Raw genomic sequence first — 20,085 nt, forward strand, 5'->3', positions numbered from 1 at the left:
ACCTCTGCAGTTTTTATTTTCTGTGCTATAAACAAAAAAAGAGCGTACATTTTGAAAAAAAGGCAATATTCTTTTACATTTTGCTATAATAAATATCCCCAAAAATATATAAAAAAAACAATTTCTTTCTCAGTTTAGGCGGATATGTATTCTACATATTTTTTGGTAAAAAAAAAAAAATCACAATACGTGTATATTAATTGGTTTGCGCAAAAATTATAGCGTCTACAAAATAGGGGATAGTTATATGGTATTTTTGTTTATTTTTTTATTAGTAATGGCGGCGATCAGCGATTTTTATCGTGACTACGACATTATGGCGGACACATTGGACACTTCTGACACTATTTTGTGACCATTGTTATTTATACAGCGATCAGTGCTATAAAAATGCACTGATTACTGTGTAAATGACACTGGCAGGGAACGGGTTAAGCACTAGGGGCGATGGTGGCGCCGAGTGTGTCCTAGGGAGTGATTCTAACGGGGGGGGCTGGGCTACAGGTGACAACAGTGATCACTGTTTCCGAAGACAGGCAGCAGTAGATCACTGTCCTGTCACTAGGCAGAACAGGGAAATGCCTTGTTCACATAGGCATCTCCCCGTTCTGCCTCTCTGTAACACGATCGCGGGCACCCGGTGGACATTGAGTCTGCAGGTCCTGCACGCCCGTACTGGGCCAAATTGAATACGAAGTACAGGTACGTTGCTTTGCACAGTCGTGCCATTCTGAAGATGTATATCGGCGTTAGCCTGTCGGCAAGTGGTTAAAGAGGAGTTCCACCCAAATTTGGAACTTCCTCTTAACCCACTCCTCTCCCCCTTACATGCCACATTTGGCATGTAATTTTTTGGGGGGGGAGTGGGGGCTTCAGCACGAGTGGGACTTCCTGTCCCACTTCCTCCTTCCTGTAGGCGACTAAGCTTAATCGCCTTCAGGAAGTGGCTGCTGTAGGCGATCGCCTAGGACACGTCACAGGTCCTAGGCGATCTCCTGGCCAATTACATGGCGCGGCGCCGCGCCGCTCGCGCAGTGGGTGCCCGGCCGTGAAGCCGAAAGCTGTCACGGCCGGGTGCCCACACTGAAGATGAAGACGCCGGCCGGGGAGGGGGGGGAGAGGAGCGGAGCCCCGGCCGGCGCGTCGCTGGAGCGCTGGAGCAGGTAAGTGCCTGTTTATTAAAAGCCAGCAGCTACACTTTTTGTTGCTGCTGACTTTTAATAAACATAAAAATGGCTGGAACTCCCCTTTAAAGTGCCAATAAAGGCAAACATTATTTTTAATTGTGGATAGGGATTAGAATTTTTGTCAGGTTTTGTTGCTGTCTGTGCAAACATTAAGGAGATTTACCCTTTCTATTTGTCTTGGGACAGAAAATCCAAAATTTGGATTTGACATCAGAACAGAAATAGAAAGGGTATCTTCCAATGGAGACACTAGTGTTATGGTCACACCCGGGAACTCCTTTACTTTTCTGGGATCTCATCTCATGGTTTATTTTTTGGGAAAAAAAAAATGGAAACTTTTTTGCCTTTAGTGACACTAAAGCCGTGTACACATGATCGGTTTGTCCGATGATAACAGATCGGTGTTAAAAAATAGAACATGTTTTACATTTTTCCTATGGATAAAAAAACGATCGAAAAATCTGATCGCCTGTGTGGAACTCCATTAGATAAAAATCCACGCATGCTCAGAATCAAGTCGACGCATGCTCGGAAGCATTGAACTTCATTTTTTTCGGCTCGTCGTAGTATTTTACTTCACTGCGTTTTGGCACGATCGGATTTTTGACTGATGGTGTGTAGGCAAGACTGCCGAAAGTCAGCTTCATCGGATATCCGACGAAAAAATCCATCGGATTAGATTCCATCAGATATCCGATCATGTGTACAGGGCTTAACAGTACAGAACTGAACTGCCAAGATGCCCATTTTTTTTTTTTAAATAGGGTTAAGGGAACCAAAAACACATAGATGACAGCTTGAAGCACAATGCAGCCGATGCTTGTATCAGCAGAGGCCTGAACTTCCATCTGGTAGAACCTGGATAGCGTGTGAACAGAAGATCAGGTCGCAGCCTTGCAAATGTGGGATGTTTTGTGCTGAAAAAGCCCCCCCCCCCCCCAAAAAAAAAAGAAAAAAGAAACCTAGTGGAATGAGCTCTGAGAGGAAAAGAAGGAACCCTTTGCTTAAGGCAGTGTTTCTCAATTCCAGTCCTCAGGCCCCCCCAACAGGTCAGGTTTTCAGGATTTCCCTCATATGAAAAGGCTGTGGTGATTACTAAGGCAGTGAAACTGATCAAATCACCTGTGCAAAATAATGAAAATCCTGAAAACCTGAGCTGTTGGGGGGGCCTGAGGACTGGAATTGAGAAACACTCAGGGAACATGCCTTGGAAATAAGTTGTCAGATCCACCTGGCAATAGTGGAGTGGGAGGCAGGATGTCCTCCACAACAGTTTTCAGGTAACACAAAAGGGAAATAGCGAACATAAAGCATGGCTGCCAGACAAACCCTGACAGCCTTGACAATATCCAAGCATTTTAGGGAAATGTCTGTGGCATGTTTAAGACATACAAGTACAATTACCCATTGAGGTAGAAGAGAAACCACCTTGAACAGAAAAGGCCTTGCTACTGTACAAAATAAGAAAAGTCTCTTTCATTAAAGCCAAACGCTAGTTTTTTTGTAACTTTGTACAATTCATTGTGCCAAACAAACTATTTCCTATACCAAGTGCTACCGCTTCTGTCACTGCTGCATCATACTGAAGGTAGGATAAACTACTTGCAGTATGCAGTAGAACAGAGTAAAAGTCGTGTCCTAGTGCCAAGTAAAGCAAGCCTTCCTTATGCAATTGTAGACACATTCCGATTTGCATATACAGTGCATCCAGGAAGTATTCACAGCGCTTAATTTTTTCACATTTTGTTATGTTACAGCCTTATTGCAAAATGGATTAAATTCATGATTGTCTTCAAAATTCTACAAACAATACTCCATAATGACAACATAAAAAAAGTTTGTTTGAAATCTTTGCAAATTTATTAAAAATAAAAAAATCACATGTACATAAGTATTCACAGCCTTTGCCATGACACAAAATTGAGCTCAGGTGCATCCTGCTTCCACTGATCATCCTTGATATGTTTCTACAACTTAATTGGAGTCCACCTGTGGTAAATTCAGTTGATTGGACATGATTTGTAAAGACACACAGCTGTCTATTTAAGGTCCCACAGTTAACAGTGAATGTCAGAGCACAAACCAAGCCCTAAAGTCAAAGGAATTTTCTGTAGATCTCTAAAACAGAATTGTAATCGAGGCACAGATCTTGTAAGGGTACAGAAAAATTTCTGAAGCATTGAAGGTCCCAATGAAGGTCCCAATGAGCACAGTGGCCTTTATCATCCATAAATGGAAGTTTGGATCACCAGGACTCCTCCTAGAGCGGGCTGCCTGGCCAAAGTGAATGATCGGGGGGAGAAGAGCCTTAGTCAGCGAGGTGACCAAGAACCCGATGGTTACACTTGTCGTGGGTTATTAGGAAAATAATAATAATAATTTAATATTTACTGGCAGAAATATGAAAGTCCAGTAGGCATCAAAATTGAAGTGAACTATTGCAAATGAAAACCTTTCAAAAAAAAAAAAAAAAAAAACACCTTAACATATGTTTTCCAAGTGTCCAAGACATTAACAATTGGATTAGCTATCTCTACCAAGAGATTACAAGCTTAGGTTGAGAGTTTAGAACAATGATAGTAGCTTTCTCACCAAACAAGAAGTTTGAACTGGTTTCAAGTAAAGAGATATACCCATTGTGGGGTAGTTTTTAGTAGACACTAATGTTGACTCTAGCTGTCCTAAAAACAATGGATGATGTTGACCAAGAAGAGTCTCTAAGAAGAATTTGTTGATACATCTGGGTTAGTATCCTGTCTTCATTAAGAGACAGTCTAAAGTCAGATTTTCACAAGCCAAGGCATGTATAAAAATTTGACTCATATCTCTGCATATATAGATATCTGACCATAAGTGATGCATATGCCATTTCCAAGAAAACCTCTGTATGCAGGTTGCATTATAAATACACATGATATTAAAAGTAAGAATATATGTTGACATGGGATAAATGAAAAAAAGGGATTTTTAATACAGCTTACCTGTAAAATCCTTTTCTTGGAGTACATCACGGGACACAGAGCGGCATATTCATTACTATATGGGTTATATGGAGTACCTTCAGGTGTTGACACTGGCAATCTCAAACAGGAAATGCCCCTCCCTATATAACCCCCTCCCATAGGAGGAGTACCTCAGTTTTGTAGCAAGCAGTATGCCTCCCAAAATGGTCCCCAAAAAGAGGGGTGGGAGCTCTGTGTCCCGTGATGTACTCCAAGAAAAGGATTTTACAGGTAAGCTGTATTAAAAATCCCTTTTTCTTTATCGTACATCACGGGACACAGAGCGGCATATTCATTACTATATGGGATGTCCCAAAGCAATGCTCACAATGAGGGGAGGGAGAACATCTCCAAGACAAAAGGATTTAGAGAAATACTCAAATCATAATAAATCCAACTTAGTTGAGAAAAATAATCTTAAATTTTAAATTTAACTCAAAAAAGAGGAGCCCCCGGAATCCGAGGGTCTCAAACTGCAGCCTGCAGCACTGCCTGCCCAAAGGCTGTATCAGACTTCCTTCTTACGTCCAACTGGTAGAATTTTGTAAACGTGTGGACAGAAGACCAGGTTGCCGCCTTGCAAACTTGAGCCATAGAGATCTGGTGGTGTGCTGCCCAGGAGGCGCCCATGGCCCTAGTAGAATGAGCCTTTAAGGATACTGGAGGAGGCAACCTTTTCAAGCCGTAGGCCTGAGTGATTAATTGCTTAATCCACCTAGAAATGGTGGACTTTGCAGCTGCCTGCCCCTTCTTGGGCCCATCCGGTAATATGAACAGCACATCTGTTTTCCGGATCTTCTTTGTAGCTTTAAGATAGGCCTTCATGGCCCTGACGATATCCAAGGTATGCAGCAACCCTTCCTTTCTGGAAGTAGGTTTAGGGAAGAAGGATGGTAATACCAAATCCTGGTTCAAATGAAAACTGGATACAACCTTCGGTAGGAAGGAAGGATGAGGCCGGAGAACGACCCTGTCCTTATGAAAAATAAGATATGGTTCCTTACAGGATAAGGCCGCCAGTTCCGATACTCTTCTTGCGGAAACTATGGCGACCAAAAATACTAACTTTCTTGTCAGTAAAACTAAAGGAATTTCAGCCAACGGCTCAAACGGTTGTTTCTGTAAACTTGACAGAACAAGGTTTATATCCCACGGGCAAAGCGGGGATTTAACTGGAGGTTTAATACGTAAGACCCCTTGAAGGAAGGTCTTAACCAGCGAGTGGGTGGCCAGCGGCCGCTGAAACCACACTGACAGAGCAGAAATCTGTCCTTTGATTGTGCTTAATGCCAATCCTTTATCCACTCCTAGCTGGAGAAAACTTAATACTCTATCGATGGTAAATTTGCGAGAAAGCCATCGCTTGGACTCACACCAGCCTACATAGGCCTTCCAGACCCTGTAATAAATCACCCTAGAGACCGGTTTCCTGGCTCTGATTAGGGTAGAGATTACTTTCTGAGACAGACCTCTACCCCTGAGAATCAGGGATTCAGCTTCCAGGCCGTCAAATTTAGATGCCGTAAGGCAGGGTGGAGGATCGGACCTTGCGATAGCAGGTCTGGCCGTAGAGGAAGAGTCCAAGGGTCTCCCACTACCATCCTTAAGATTAGTGAGTACCATGCCCTTCTGGGCCATGCTGGAGCTACCAGGATGACTGGTATGTGCTCCACCCGGATCCTGCGCAGCAGGCGGGGTAGTAACTGGAGCGGGGGAAACGCATAAAGAAGTTTGAACTGATGCCAAGGGCAAACCAACGCATCGGTTCCGCAGGCCATCGGATCCCTTGAGCGGGACATGAACCTGTCTAGCTTCTTGTTGAGTCTCGATGCCATGATATCCACGTCCGGCACTCCCCATCTTTGGCAGAGTGCTTGAAAGATTTGTGGATGCAGAGACCATTCCCCCGGCAAAAGAGTCTGGCGGCTTAAGAAGTCCGCCTGAAAGTTGTCCACTCCTGGAATGAATATTGCCGATATGCAGGGCACATGAGCCTCTGCCCATAGGAGAATCAAGCTCACCTCTCTCTGAGCGGCTTGACTCCTGGTTCCCCCTTGGTGATTTATGTATGCCACGGCCGTGGCATTGTCTGATTGAATTCTCACCGGGAACCCCTGCAATTTTGACGTCCAAGCCCTGAGGGCTAGTCGAGCAGCTCTGAGCTCCAAGATGTTGATGGGCAACTGCTTCTCTGGCTTTGCCCAAGTACCTTGGCGAGTGCAACCATCCAAAATTGCTCCCCAGCCCGTCAGGCTGGCGTCTGTGGTCACTATCTTCCAAGCCACTGGGCTGAAAGACTTCCCCTTCAGTAGATTCTGAGGGTCTAACCACCAACACAGACTTTGTCGGACTCTTGATGAGAGCGGCAACGGGATATCCAAGGCCTGTGGCCTTCTGCTCCATGCTGACAGGATGGCTGCCTGCAGGATGCGAGTGTGGCTCTGGGCGTATGGTACCGCCTCGAATGTGGCCACCATCTTGCCTAGTAACCTCATACATAGGCGAATAGTCGGTTCCTTCTTGCTTAGAACCAGTAGGATTAATTCCTTGATGGCTTTGACCTTCCTCAGAGGTAGAAACACTCTTTGTTGTTCTGTGTCTAATCTCATGCCGAGATATTCCAACTGCCTTGTGGGCAGGAAAGCTGACTTTTCTCGATTTAGGACCCAGCCGAACTTCTCGAGGTATTGGACCGTGAGGGCCACTGCTCGCTCCAAGCCGGGAGACGAGTGATCTATGACTAGGAGGTCGTCCAGGTATGCTAGGATCGTGACCCCTTGGATCCTTAGTTTGGCTAGGATTGGAGCTAGGACCTTCGTGAACACCCGGGGGGCCGTAGCCAACCCGAAGGGAAGCGCCACGAATTGGAAGTGACGCGAAGCCACCATGAAGCGTAGATATTTTTGATGTGGCTGATAAATTGGAAGATGAAGGTAGGCATCCTTTATGTCTATGGACGCCATAAAGTCGTCCTTTTGGAGTGTGGTAGCTGCTGACCGCACGGATTCCATCCGAAATGAGCGGATCTTTAGGTATGTATTTACCATCTTTAGGTCCAAAATTGGCCTGACATCTCCATTGGACTTCGGGATGATGAATAGGTTGGAGTAGAAACCTAGCCCCTGTTCCAGGACTGGTACCTCTACTATTACTTCCTGGGAAAGTAGATGATTTAATGCCGACATTAATGCGGCTCCTTTCTCCGGATCGTTTGGAATCCTCGACTCCTGGAAATGAAGAGGAGGAAACCTTAGGAAATCTAATTTGTAGCCCGTGGCCACGGAAGACCGTACCCACTCGTCGGGAATGCTGGCTTCCCAAACCTCTGAAAAGAGTCGCAGCCTTCCCCCACCTTCGTGGGTGGGGGCGCCCCTTCATAAGGTCGGCTTGGGGGCTGGTTTTGCTGGTTTGCGAACCCACTGCTTTCTGCCTCTAGCAGCCTGTCCTTGTGATTTGCTGTTGAAGCCGAAGTTTGCTTTCGCAGGAGGCCGTCGATACTGTTTGGCATTAGAGGGCCCCTGCCCAGGGGAGTACTGTCGTTTAAACGCAGGCCCCTGAAACTTCCTCTTAGTTGGCAAGAGAGTACTTTTGCCATTTGAAATGGTTTGAATGTATTTATCTAGGTCTTCTCCGAAGAGTCGTCCTCCATGGAAGGGGAACCCTACCAGGAGCTTCTTGCATGGGGGCTCGGCCTCCCAGCTTTTTAACCATAAGAGTCTTCTCATATGGATAAGGGATAACGATAAACGTGACGCTTGCTGGATAGAATCCTTAATTGCGTCTACCGTAAAGCGTATGGCCCTAGGGACATCCGAAAACTCTTCTGCCTGCTGGGCAGGAATAAGTTTAAGCATCTGCTTAACTTGATCCGATAATGCTTGAGCAACCCCAATCGCAGCCACAGCTGGCTGTACTACTGCCCCTGCAGTAGTGAAGGAGTTCTTAAGTAGTGCTTTCAAGCGTTTATCAACTGGATCCTTGAATACCTGTATGTTTTCTACAGGGCATGTTAATGATTTGTTAATACATGAGATGGCTGCGTCCACTGCAGGAGTAGCCCATTTCTTGGAAAATTTATCTTCCATAGGATATAGGGCAGAGAATCTTTTAGGTGGTAAGAAGATTTTATCTGGCTTGTTCCAATCTTGGAACAAAACTCCCTCTAGTAGAGGGTGGATCGGAAATACTGCATTGCTTTGAGGCGCCCTCAGTGAGCCCAAAGCTGAAACCGTAGATACCTGGAGATCTGGTACTGGCAAGTTGAATGCATTATGGACCAAGTCCGTTAAGGCTTGAATCCACCAGCTCTCCCCTTGGGAGACTGCTCCAGACTCCTCTGTATCCGGATCTTCGATCCCTGAACCTACTTGGTCCTTGTCCAAGAGGTCGTCCAATTCCCCTGAGGAAAGGACCTCCTCTTCTGAGGGTCCGCGCTCGGGCGACGGAGATCTAATCCGTTTACTGCCCCGCATAGCTGTGGCTATCATTTTTCCCATTCTTTTCTCCATCTCTCTTAAAGAGGTGAGTAATACCTCGTCCATGACCATCTTAGGGTTGGACTGACCCGCGCCAGCTCCAGCCCCAGATCCCGATGGCCCCAAGGCTCCCTGTGGGGAAAGCAGCGGCATAGCTTTGTCCGAGACCTCAGACTCTCTGGGGGAATCCCCACCTCTTGTACCCTCTGACCCGGATGCCATGGTACAATACCGAGGTACACCTGCTACCTATTGGTATTTGGAACTATAAAAGTTAATTGCCCAAACACCTGTTTGGGGGATAAAAAATGCTTCCTCTCCCCTAGATGACTTTTTTTTTTTTGTTTCAAATCCAGGAAAGAAAAAAACATTCTGTCCCCCTGAGTAGTATTGCAAAGAAAAACTATGAGATGGAAAAGAAACAGCCTATTTCTAGGCTTGAAAACAGTTTTCTGAAGACTGCAATATCCTTTCTGGCCACTGTGTGTCCTCGGCGCCCCGTGCTGCCGCTCTGGTCTTTCCTCCCCAGTTCCAAAGTATTGAATGAGCTGTATGGAACAAACAAGGAAGGGCCGCCCCTTCCTTAAGCCACTGACCCGCCCTTCCCCCCCCCAGCAATCTCAAACAGGAAATGCCCCTCCCGACAGGGGGGGGGGGGGTTGGGAGGAAGGGACCTCTCTGCTCCAGCAAACTGCAGCCTGCAGCCTGGAACCACGAGGAGGTCAGCGTTTTGCCTGCTTTGCAGGCTCTGAGGAGGAAGACTGAATGGAGCATCGCCTGGAGGCTTGCAGGTAAGCACAGCTCTCTGACACACACATATACTTTTATATCACACAGGCCCCACTCAATGCTTTTCCAATACTACAAGGGAGGTCACATCTTATGGGGAATAATACATATAGAGCCATCCTATCTTTATGATATGTGACTAGTTTGCCAGATGCAGTGCATAACTTTAGGCATGTCCCCTGTGACCCCCCAGAAAAAACCTGCTAAGAACCAAGTTCCGCAAGTTTTCCCCTCACTTACCTGCTCCATGCCGCAGGACTTTGCCAAGCAAGAGGCCCAATCTTCCCCCATCTCGGTGGGGATGTCTAGACCTTCAGGCCCTGGGTTCCTATGAAGGATCCACTGTCCTGGGCCCATATAGCACTCTGGCAACAGAAACATTAGGCACCCAAAGGTTTCTAAGTTCTGGGCCCAGGGTCCAGCTCTCTAAAAAGAAAAGCATTATGGGCTATACCCCAAGGGTTTGGGGTCCGGTTACTGACCACTTTAGCGCTGAGGCTTTTTTGGACAGAACCGGTAGCTCACCTAATCCCAAGGATGCGGAGGCAAGCTAAACCATGACTAACACCTAAGACACTGGCGTAAAAACTGAGGTACTCCTCCTATGGGAGGGGGTTATATAGGGAGGGGCATTTCCTGTTTGAGATTGCCAGTGTCAACACCTGAAGGTACTCCATATAACCCATATAGTAATGAATATGCCGCTCTGTGTCCCGTGATGTACGATAAAGAAATAATGTTTAGATTATCAATGCCATCTTAGGTCAGAGGGAAAGGTATGACTATAGCGTCTGTTTTAGAGTAACACATATTCATCGAACACATATCGAAATGATTCGTGTATCCACATTAATAATTATGTTGTGTAGATTGATAGATATAATTTGTGCATGTTTAGAAAAAAATGTTTTCAAAGATACACATTTATACAGGAATATAGAAGCATGTTATGTAGGAATCAAAAGTATACCAATTGTATGTATGTATGTATGTGTATATATATATATATATATATATATATATATGAGAAAAAGTTTAAGATTTGCTGCACTTAAAATCGTTTTATTTTTCAAATCTTCTCGTAAAGGTTACATACCAGAGTATTCAGACATGGATGTGCGTTTCGGGCTTACATGCTACCGCCCTTCTTCAGATCATATGTTCTGACTTGATCTGAAGAAGGGCGGTAGCATGTAAGCCCGAAACGCACATCCATGTCTGAATACTCTGGTATGTAACCTTTACGAGAAGATTTGAAAAATAAAACGATTTTAAGTGCAGCAAATCTTAAACTTTTTCTCTTATATATATGGTCGGTGGGAAGACCTGTTTGCTGGCACTCGTTATATACCGTGTGCAGTTCTCCTCTATTGCCTTGTGAATATATATATATATATATATATACCGGTATATATATATATATATATATATGGTCACCCTAGAATAATTTAATATTAACGTAAAGAGATAACCTCACAATAAAGGTGAGACACCTGGTGGTTGAAAGTGATATTACTTGAGGATCTCAAAGTCCAGAGAACAGTTAATCATTAAGTGGACAGCCAATAGAAACCAGACACTTCTACACAGTAACTCCCATATGCGCAACCAACCTATGAGATAAGGACACATACCGATTGGGCAGAACTGAGTATAACTTTATAGTCTTAGGCCCAGATCCACAAAGATCTGCCTATCTTTAGGCAGGCGTAGCGTATCTCAGATACACTACGCCGCCGTAACTTACAGCGTACTTTCCGTATCCAGAAAGAATTTGCGCCGTAAGTTACGGCGGCGTAGTGTAAATGTGTCGGCGTAAGGGCGCGCAATTCAAATGACTAACATGTGGGCGTGTTTTATGTTAATTCAACTTGACCCCACGTAAATGACGTTTTTTTTTACGGTGCATGCGCCGTCCGTGGGGGTATCCCAGTGCGCATGCTCGAAATCACGTCGCAAATAGTCAATGCTTTGGACGTGAACGTAATTTACGCAAAGCCCTATTCGCGAACGTTTTAATACGTTAAAATTCGACGCTGTCCCGACATCCATACTTAACATTGCGTACGCCTCATAGACCCAGGGGTAACATTACGCCGAAAAAAGCCTTATGTAAACGATGTAAAAAAATGCGCTGGGCGGACGTACGTTTGAGATTCGGCGTATATAGCTAATTTGCATACTCTACGCGGAAATCAACGGAAGCGCCACCTAACGGCCAGCGTAAATATGCGCCTAAGATCCGACGGCATACTAAGACGTACGTCAGTCGGATCGAGCCCACATTCAGTCGTATCTTGTTTTGTGGATACAAAACAAAGATACGACGGGGCATCGTAGAACTTATGCGGCGTATCAATAGATACGCCGGCGTAAGTTCTTTGTGGATCTGGGCCTTATTGTCCGGAGGGGTACTTAAACGGAGGAAAATTAGATGAGAGGGATCAATGAGAGACGATCACTGAGGAAAAAAGACCCATGTAGGGATGACTCAGGACTGACTGCGACAGGGAGGGGCACACTAGCACCATGCCTGAGGACATATTCTTATCCCATGAAGATCCATAGAAAGCCACTGCAGCCATTTAACTCTGGTCACTTGCAAGTAGGAAATAGCCATTTTGGAATGGGTAATTATGTAATTTTTGATTTTATCTTAAATCTATTGTTGTTCTCTAAAATATTGAAGTATTGATGTTGTTCTCTAAAATATTGAAGTATTGAATATCTTGCAATTATGATTTATTGTCATTAATCAATAACTGGTAGATTTTTCTCTAAAGAGTACATTTTTCATTATATTTTTCTTTTTTATTGACAAAACAAACGTCCAATGTCTTTCACATTGTTAACCACTTACTTACCTGCAGTATAGTAATGGTTGGACGTGTGAAATAGACGTTCTGTTTCATTGTCATTTACACAAAGTTATTGAAACCACATTGAGAATTTATCATGGCACAAATGTCAAGTGTACTGCATGCCCATTTTGGGGGTATTTTTTATGATTTTCAAGTCGTTCATGTAACGCAATTGGTATTTTAATTTCATGTAAATATTCATATTTTTGTCAACCAATAAATGTAGCTATTTTGTATGATCGAATGTCACCGTGAATAAGTTTCATATTATAGACTATGTCATATAGATTGACTTGTATTCAAAAATATCTTCATTAAAAAGACTCCAAAATAAATACTGTGCGGGTAAAAATTACCTTAAAAAAGCACACCACTGACAGAGCTCCAGCTATTCTCTGTGGAGAGAGGGGAACCTTCAAGAACAACCATCTCTGCAGCACTCCACCAATCAAGACTGTATGGTAGCGTGGCCAGACGGAAACCACTCCACAGTAAAAGGCACATGACAACCCGCCTGGAGTTTGCCAAAGGCACCTGGAGGACCATGAGAAACAAAATTCTCTGGTCTAATGAAACAAAGATTGAATTTTTTCACGTTGTCATTATAGGGTATCGTTTGTAGAATTTTGAGGAAAATAATTAATTTAAAGCGGATGTGCCACGGGAAAAATATATTAAAAGCCAGCAGCTACAAATACTGCAGCTGCTGACTTTTAATATAAGGACACTTACCTGTCCTGGAGTCCAGCGCCGATCGCAGCAGATGACGAGCCGATCGCTCGTCACCCTGCTGCTCCCCCCTCCATCCTCGGTGAGGGAACCAGGAAGTGAAGCGCTCCGGCTTCACTGCCCGGTTCCCTACGGCGCATGCGCGAGTCGCGCTGCGCCCGCCGATTGGCTCCCGCTGTGTGCTGGGAGCCGAGTGTTCCCAGCATACAACGGGGGACGGACGGGAAGGAAGGAAAAAACCCGTCCTTTGCCCGTATCATAGGGCCGGAAGTGGGTGCAGATACCTGTCTGTAGACAGGTATCTGCACCCCCCTCCCCCCTGAAAGGTGTCAAATGTGACACCGGAGGGGGGGAGGGTTCCGATCAGCGGGACTCCACTTTAGAGTGGAGATCCGCTTTAATCCATTTTGGAATAATGTTGTAAACAAAATGTGGAAAAAGGGAAGCGCTGTGAATACTTTCCAAATGCACTACAAGTGAACTGAGCCTGAACAGTTATCTTTATTTACAAATATGTATCAGAACTATTGAAGATACATGAGAAACACACATTTTAAAAACCCTTTGTTATCCTTCAACATACATCAGGCCTCCAAGCAGCTGATGTAAATGCAAAAATAAATTACAGTAGATGTTTTGTAAATTATTAAACCAAGCTAAGAGTATTCACTTACCGGTAATCTTGCTTTCCTTCCTTATCCCTCATAGGTATGGTGGCGCTTAAAAAAAGTGTAAAACAGCAAATAATTTAATTTGCATAAGAAAATATCTTTTAGTTGCTGTTCTAATGAAGATTCTAGAACAAACAATTAATGATGAAGAAAAGCTGGCAAGGCAAATTAATATAATGGTAACAGGAAATGAAAGAAGAGAATTTTACAGCAAATGAATGAGTATATTAAAAGGAATCTGTTGCTAAGAGTTTGTGTGCCTTTTACTGAATGTAATACTAAGTATATTGTTGCATAATCATATTAAAAAGCCACCATGTACTCTCTCTCCAGGCTAAAACAATTGTCATAGAAATATTGTTAACATTTCTATAACTTGCGTTACAAGACAAATCTAATACAGAAACTACAGTCCCTTCAGTATTTCAACGCACTAAGACAGACCTATTATAATACATCAATAAAGGTTGGACAACACAAGAGTATAAAAAAGTGTCAAAACTACAGGGAGGGTCACACATTTCTGTTGCCAACAGTCAATAGGTACTGTTCAGATACACAGCAGAGATGTTTCCAAAGCTCATGCCCCTTATTGACTGAGAAACTCCAACTCTGGCTCAGAAGGTGATATCTCTGCAAAGCGATCACCACCTCCCCAAATAAAGCAAGGGTCAATCTCTGCAGCTGCTGGTAGGGGACAGGATTTTATTTTTAAGCTGTGGCTGCTTTTAAAAGAAAACAAAGTCTGTTCATACTTTTATTTTTTAATACACCTGGAATTTATTTGGCTTTTTTAAAATGGAGTTTCATTTGGGCTTTAAATCACCCAATTACAAGCAAGCATCACAGTAAGAAACCCAATCTCGACCCCAAAGACCCAAACTTCCGCAGACCGATAACAAGTCTTAACACCATCCCAAAGATTATGGAGAAAGCTGTAGTACAACAGCTACAACTCCATTTGGACTCCCACAAACTATTGGACTCACTACAGTCAGGCTTCCGCCAAGGCCATGGCACAGAAACAGCCCTTCTCAAAATATGGGATGATGCCCTCGAAGCAGCAGATGACGGAGAATCATGTCTCCTGGTGCTGCTGGATCTCAGTGCAGCGTTTGACACAGTAGACCACAAAACTCTACAATTTCGCCTTAAAGAAGTGGCTGGAGTCGCAGACTCTGACCTACCCTGGTTCGTATCCTTTCTAGAAAATCATTCCCAGACAGTGAAACTAGGAGCCTTCACCTCTGAAACTCGTGCAATTTCTTGCAGATTCCCTCAAGGATCACCCCTGTCACCCGTGCTCTTTAACATCTACCTCCGCCCACTCCTCAAAATCATCAGCAAACAGGACCTGTGCTACCACTCATACGCTGACGATACTCAACTCTACTTTCGCATCACTGGAAAAAAAGACCAATATCACGGACTGGAAAATTGCCTCGCATTGATCGATGATTGGATGACTGAGAGCTCCCTTAAACTCAATGGATCCAAAACACAACTTCTCCTCCACGCAAACCGAAAGACAAAAGCTAAGACTTCATGGACACCACCCACTATGCTTGGACAAACCATTACCCCGAGCACCAAGGTCAAAAGTCTCGGAGTCATCTTTGATTCTTGAGATGTCGATGGATGCACAAATAGGACCAGTAGTCAGCGGATGGCACCATCTCCTCCACCTGCTGCGTAGACTCATCCCCTTCATCCCAGAAGGGGAAATAGCAGTAGTAGTTGGAACAATCATCAATTCCAGACTCGACTATGCAAACTCCCTCTACATACCTAAATACCATATTTTGTGCCTACAAGTCATCCAGAACACGGCAGCAAGACTAGTAACGGGGAAAAAACCCTGGGAATCCATCACCCCTTCACTAAGCTCATTGGCTAACCATAAAGGATCGGATCACATTCAAGACCCTCTGTCTCACCCACAAGTGCACACAAGGAAACGCTCCTCAATACTTATGCGAGAAAATAAAACACTAAACTTCTCGCATTCTCCGATCAACCAACCAAAACCTCCTCCACATCCCCAAGTCCCACTACAAATCGAAGGGAGAACGTAGATTTGCAGTCCAAGGACCACAGCTATGGAACGCTCTACCCATGGACATCCGCATGGAGGAAAACCATCGGGCCTTCAGAAAAAAAAAACTTACGACCCACCTCTTCTGAAGGATTAGGACATCACTGGATTCAAAGCGCCTTGAGGCGATTTAGTTCACATTTGTAGCGCTATACAAGTTATTCACTCACTCAGTTATATGTCTAGTTATAACATCATTTTTCAACAGGTCTAATTCTTAAAAAAATAGTAATTTTATTTGTATATGCAGTCAGCAGCCACTCCATTAGGTATGTCTGCTTACTAACACAAAATGAAGAATACAGTCCAATAAAAAAACATTGTTGCTTACCCAAGTTTGTAATCAAAGGCCCTTGTTTCATTTAGGATTACCCCTCCACTATTAAGAATTTCAGTTTGCCTTTTCATTTCATAATCTAAGATTTAAAACAAATTAAAATTAGCCCCATTATCTGAAGGCCAGTTGAAAGTCTCATTCACACCAATTGCTGGGCTATGTCTTTAAAGGCCAAGTTAACTTTAAAAATATAAAAAAAAAGGCACATATTTTTGCAGGAAAAAAAATGTGCATTTATTATCATTTTTTTGAGCCTTCAGAGCATTGCAACTACAATCAGCAGTGCACAGGTGCAATGTTAGGCTCCTACAGAAACTCAGTATAGCCATCTGCCCATACCTCCTGTACGGGCAGTTACTGGAGAGCAGGAAGATCAATGAACTACGAGAGTGCTCACCAGCACCCTTGCACGTCATTGAATTCAAGAACTACAAGCCAACTGCTGCAGTGGCATACAGCAGTTGTAGTTAATTTACTTACAGATTGCCGTGAATGAATTAGGAGGCACTGTGGCTGGAGCTCTGTAGAGCCGTGCTCTTTTTAAATTGTGATAACGGGTGAGGATGAGAAGATCGCTTGCACACTGTCACAGCAGGGGATCGGATGGGCCTTAATCCACCTGGATGTAACATGTAACCAAAGGTGAACTTATTTAAAACCAGCTTTCTGCTCTGCTTGTTCTCTGAAAATAAAAAGACTATTAAGCAACTGTACGTCTCTATTCATCTCTATGGAAAAACAGACAACCATCAGTATTTCTTTCTGCCAGCCATTGTCTGTACTTGTTTTTATCCCCCCATGTGTCTGAATAAAAGCTCACTTTATTTATCCACACAAATGAACAGAGATTTTAAAGGTAATTTGTCAACAGGCTTTGGGCTTGGGTCGATTGCATCAGTTTGACATCAGTTTGAGATGCTTCTAAGATAATTTAAAATTAACTGACAGGTGCATTTGGCCTGCAGTTGACCTCCTTCAAGTTGAATGCAAAACCCATCTGAAGTGAACAAAAGAATGTCAACACAGGCCCACACTAATGCTCAATAGTCTAATTATTGTTAAAGCATAAAGGCTACCAGTCATGCATAAAATGTGGGCATGACAAACAATAGCTAAGCAATGTATGAATAAATTGAAAAGCTTTGATTGTGACAATATTTGGTAACTTCGGTCACAAAAATGGTTCTCCAGGCTGACACATTAAAGTGGGAGTTCACCCAATTAAGTTTTTTTTTCTCTTTTCCCCTTAGATTCCTGCTCGTTTTGTCTAGGGGAATCGTCTAGTTGTTTTAAAATATGAGCCGTACTTACCGTTTTCGAGATTTATCTTCTCCGTCGCTTCCGGGTATGGGTCTTCGGGAGCGGGCGTTCCTTCTTGATTGACAGTCTTCCGAGAGGCTTCCGACGGTCACATCCATCGCGTCACTAGTAGCCGAAAGAAGCCGAACGTCGGTGCGGCTCTATACTGCGCCTGCGCACCGACGTTCGGCTTCTTTCGGAAAATCGTGACGCGATGGATGCGACCGTCGGAAGCCTCTCGGAAGACTGTCAATCAAAATAGGAACGCCCAGTCCCGCAGCCCATACCCGGAAGCGGCGGAGAAGATGCATCTCGTAAACGGTAAGTACGGATCATATTTTAAAACAACTAGCCGATTCCCCTAGACAAAATGAGCATGAAGCTAAGGGGAAAAAGTGTCCTGTGCGGGTGAACCTCCGCTTTAATCTTCAGAAAAGTCACAAGGGAAAAATGGAATATAAAGAGAAGTTCACCTCTCCTAACATGTTACTCCAATGTTCAGGGTTCAACATGTTAGTGCTGCAGCTGCCCCTGCGATCCCTGCTGTGATAGTGGCCACGTCATTCATTCACAGTATTCTGTGAATGGGAAGCTACAACTACCGACAGCCTCTGTGGCTGTCGGGTTGTAGTTCTCAATGAACTACCAGGGTGCTGTTGAGTAGTTCACTGAAAGTTCCTGTCAGTGTGTAACTAAATGCTCGTACGAGGTACAAGCACACAGCTTACACAGTGAGTCTGCAAGAGCCCTGCATAATACCCACAATCTGCTGATCATAGGCGCAATTCTTTGCAGGCTCCCAATAAAAATAAAAAATGCAATTTTTTTTTTACCTACAAAAAGATGTGCATTTATTATTTTTTTGAAAGGTGCACTTATCCTTTAAAGGCCTAGTGGAACTGGTTATGTAAGAGCAGGTGGTACTGTCACATCTCATACTAAATGATAAAATATACACTGCATTTGGTCAGCTTAAACAAAACACTAAGATTTATAATATTTTGTACAATATGGATTTATAGAAAAGTGTTAGGCAATGTAATATTCACTTTCTATTTAGCACAGAGTGAAACATAGGGACTGTATGAGCATAGTTCTAGAATCAAATTACAAGCACTGCGATAGACTGTGTCTGTGATTTGTTTCTACTGAGCCCAATAAAGAAAACATTCTAAAACAGTAAATAAATATACATCTCCTAACTTGTAAGAAAAAATTACAGTACCGATGGCTCTTGACAAAAAGCGAGCGCTGTTAATGTTCTTAACTTCTGTCCTTACTCCATATGGCTCTCCAGGATGATGAACAGAAATATTTGCATCGACTCTCAATTGTCCCTCTGTAACAAGAGGCAATAAAAACAAAATATTTTTTTCATTTTTTATTGTATTTTTGAAAGAGATCCTGTCAGCTCTCTAAACAATTTAATAGCAGCTCCCTATTGGAGTAGAAGTGGTATACTTGCCTATCTGACATCCCATATGTCCTACCTCCCTTTTTATCTAGCACCGCAGCCTCCATCACTGTATAATGTGTATGACTGTGTGTCCCTAGTGTGTCATGATCCTACGGGGTAAAAATGACCGCACCAGCCAAGCAGATACTGGCTGGAAAAAGCGCCCAGAGGCGATTCAGTTCGCATGCGTTGCGCTATACAAGTCATTCATTCATTCATTCATAATGCATTTGGGGAGTGTCCATTGTTCCATACCAAACACCGTAGTTTCTTCCTTCGACACCTGGCAGGGTTTCTTTGTATAGAATAGTAAAAAATTTACAGCCTAATGCCCCGTACACACGATCGGAAATTGCGACAGCAAAAGTCCGATGTGAGCTTTTTAACGGAAATTCCAATCGTGTGTATGCTCCGTCAGACTTTTGCTGTCGGAATTTCCGCCAACAAAAGATTGAGAGCTGGTTCTCAAATTTTCTGACGGAAAAAATTCCTATTGGAAAATCCGATCGTCTGTTGTACATCACTGCGTTCTTGACGGTCGAAAGTTCAGAGAACTTTTGTGTGACAATGTGTATGCAAGCCAACCTTGAGCGGAATTCCGTCGGAAAACACATCCAAGGTTTTTCTGACGGAATACAGATCGTGTGTAAGTTCAGCTAAAAATAAAAATTAAAGGGACAAAAAAACGTAAAGTTAGCATGATGTGTAGATTCTTCGTCATGTCTCACTTTGATTAAACCCAAATGCAGACACTTATTATATTGCAGATTACAAATTCTTATGCCGCGTACACACGATCATTTTTCGGCATGAAAAGAAACGATGTTTTTCGGCATGTAGAAAAAACTACGTTTTTTCAACTTCATCATTAAAACGACGTTGCCCACACACCATCGTTTTTAAAAAATGCTCTAGCAAAACGCGGTGACGTACAACACGTACGACGGCACTCTAAAGGGGAAGTTCCATGCGGATGACGCCACCCTTGGGGCTGCTTTAGCTGATTCCGTGTTAGTAAAAGACGATTCGTGCTTTTCTGTCTGTTACAGCGTGATGAATGTGCTTACTCCATTATGGATGGTAGTTTTACCAGAACGAGCACTCCCGTCTCATAACTTGCTTATGAGCATGCGCTGGTTTTTAACATTGTTTTAGCCCACACGCGACCATTTTTTACAACCCGA

At 43.6% G+C, this 20,085-nt stretch overlaps 1 protein-coding gene across 1 annotated transcript in view; it reads right to left on the reverse strand.

Moving 5' to 3' along the window:
• GATB (glutamyl-tRNA amidotransferase subunit B) overlaps positions 1 to 20,085 on the reverse strand; it is a 167,360-nt gene that overhangs the window by 43,226 nt on the left and 104,049 nt on the right. The window contains exons 6-8 of the mRNA XM_040331899.1: positions 18,671 to 18,784; positions 16,141 to 16,225; positions 13,718 to 13,762 (exon numbers count right to left, since the gene is read on the reverse strand). Of these exons, the coding sequence (XP_040187833.1) occupies positions 13,718 to 13,762; positions 16,141 to 16,225; positions 18,671 to 18,784 (244 nt within the window). The remainder of the gene's footprint in view (positions 1 to 13,717; positions 13,763 to 16,140; positions 16,226 to 18,670; positions 18,785 to 20,085) is intronic.

This window comes from Rana temporaria, chromosome 1, assembly GCF_905171775.1.
Source record: "Rana temporaria chromosome 1, aRanTem1.1, whole genome shotgun sequence".
NCBI classification, from domain to species: Eukaryota; Metazoa; Chordata; class Amphibia; order Anura; family Ranidae; genus Rana; species Rana temporaria.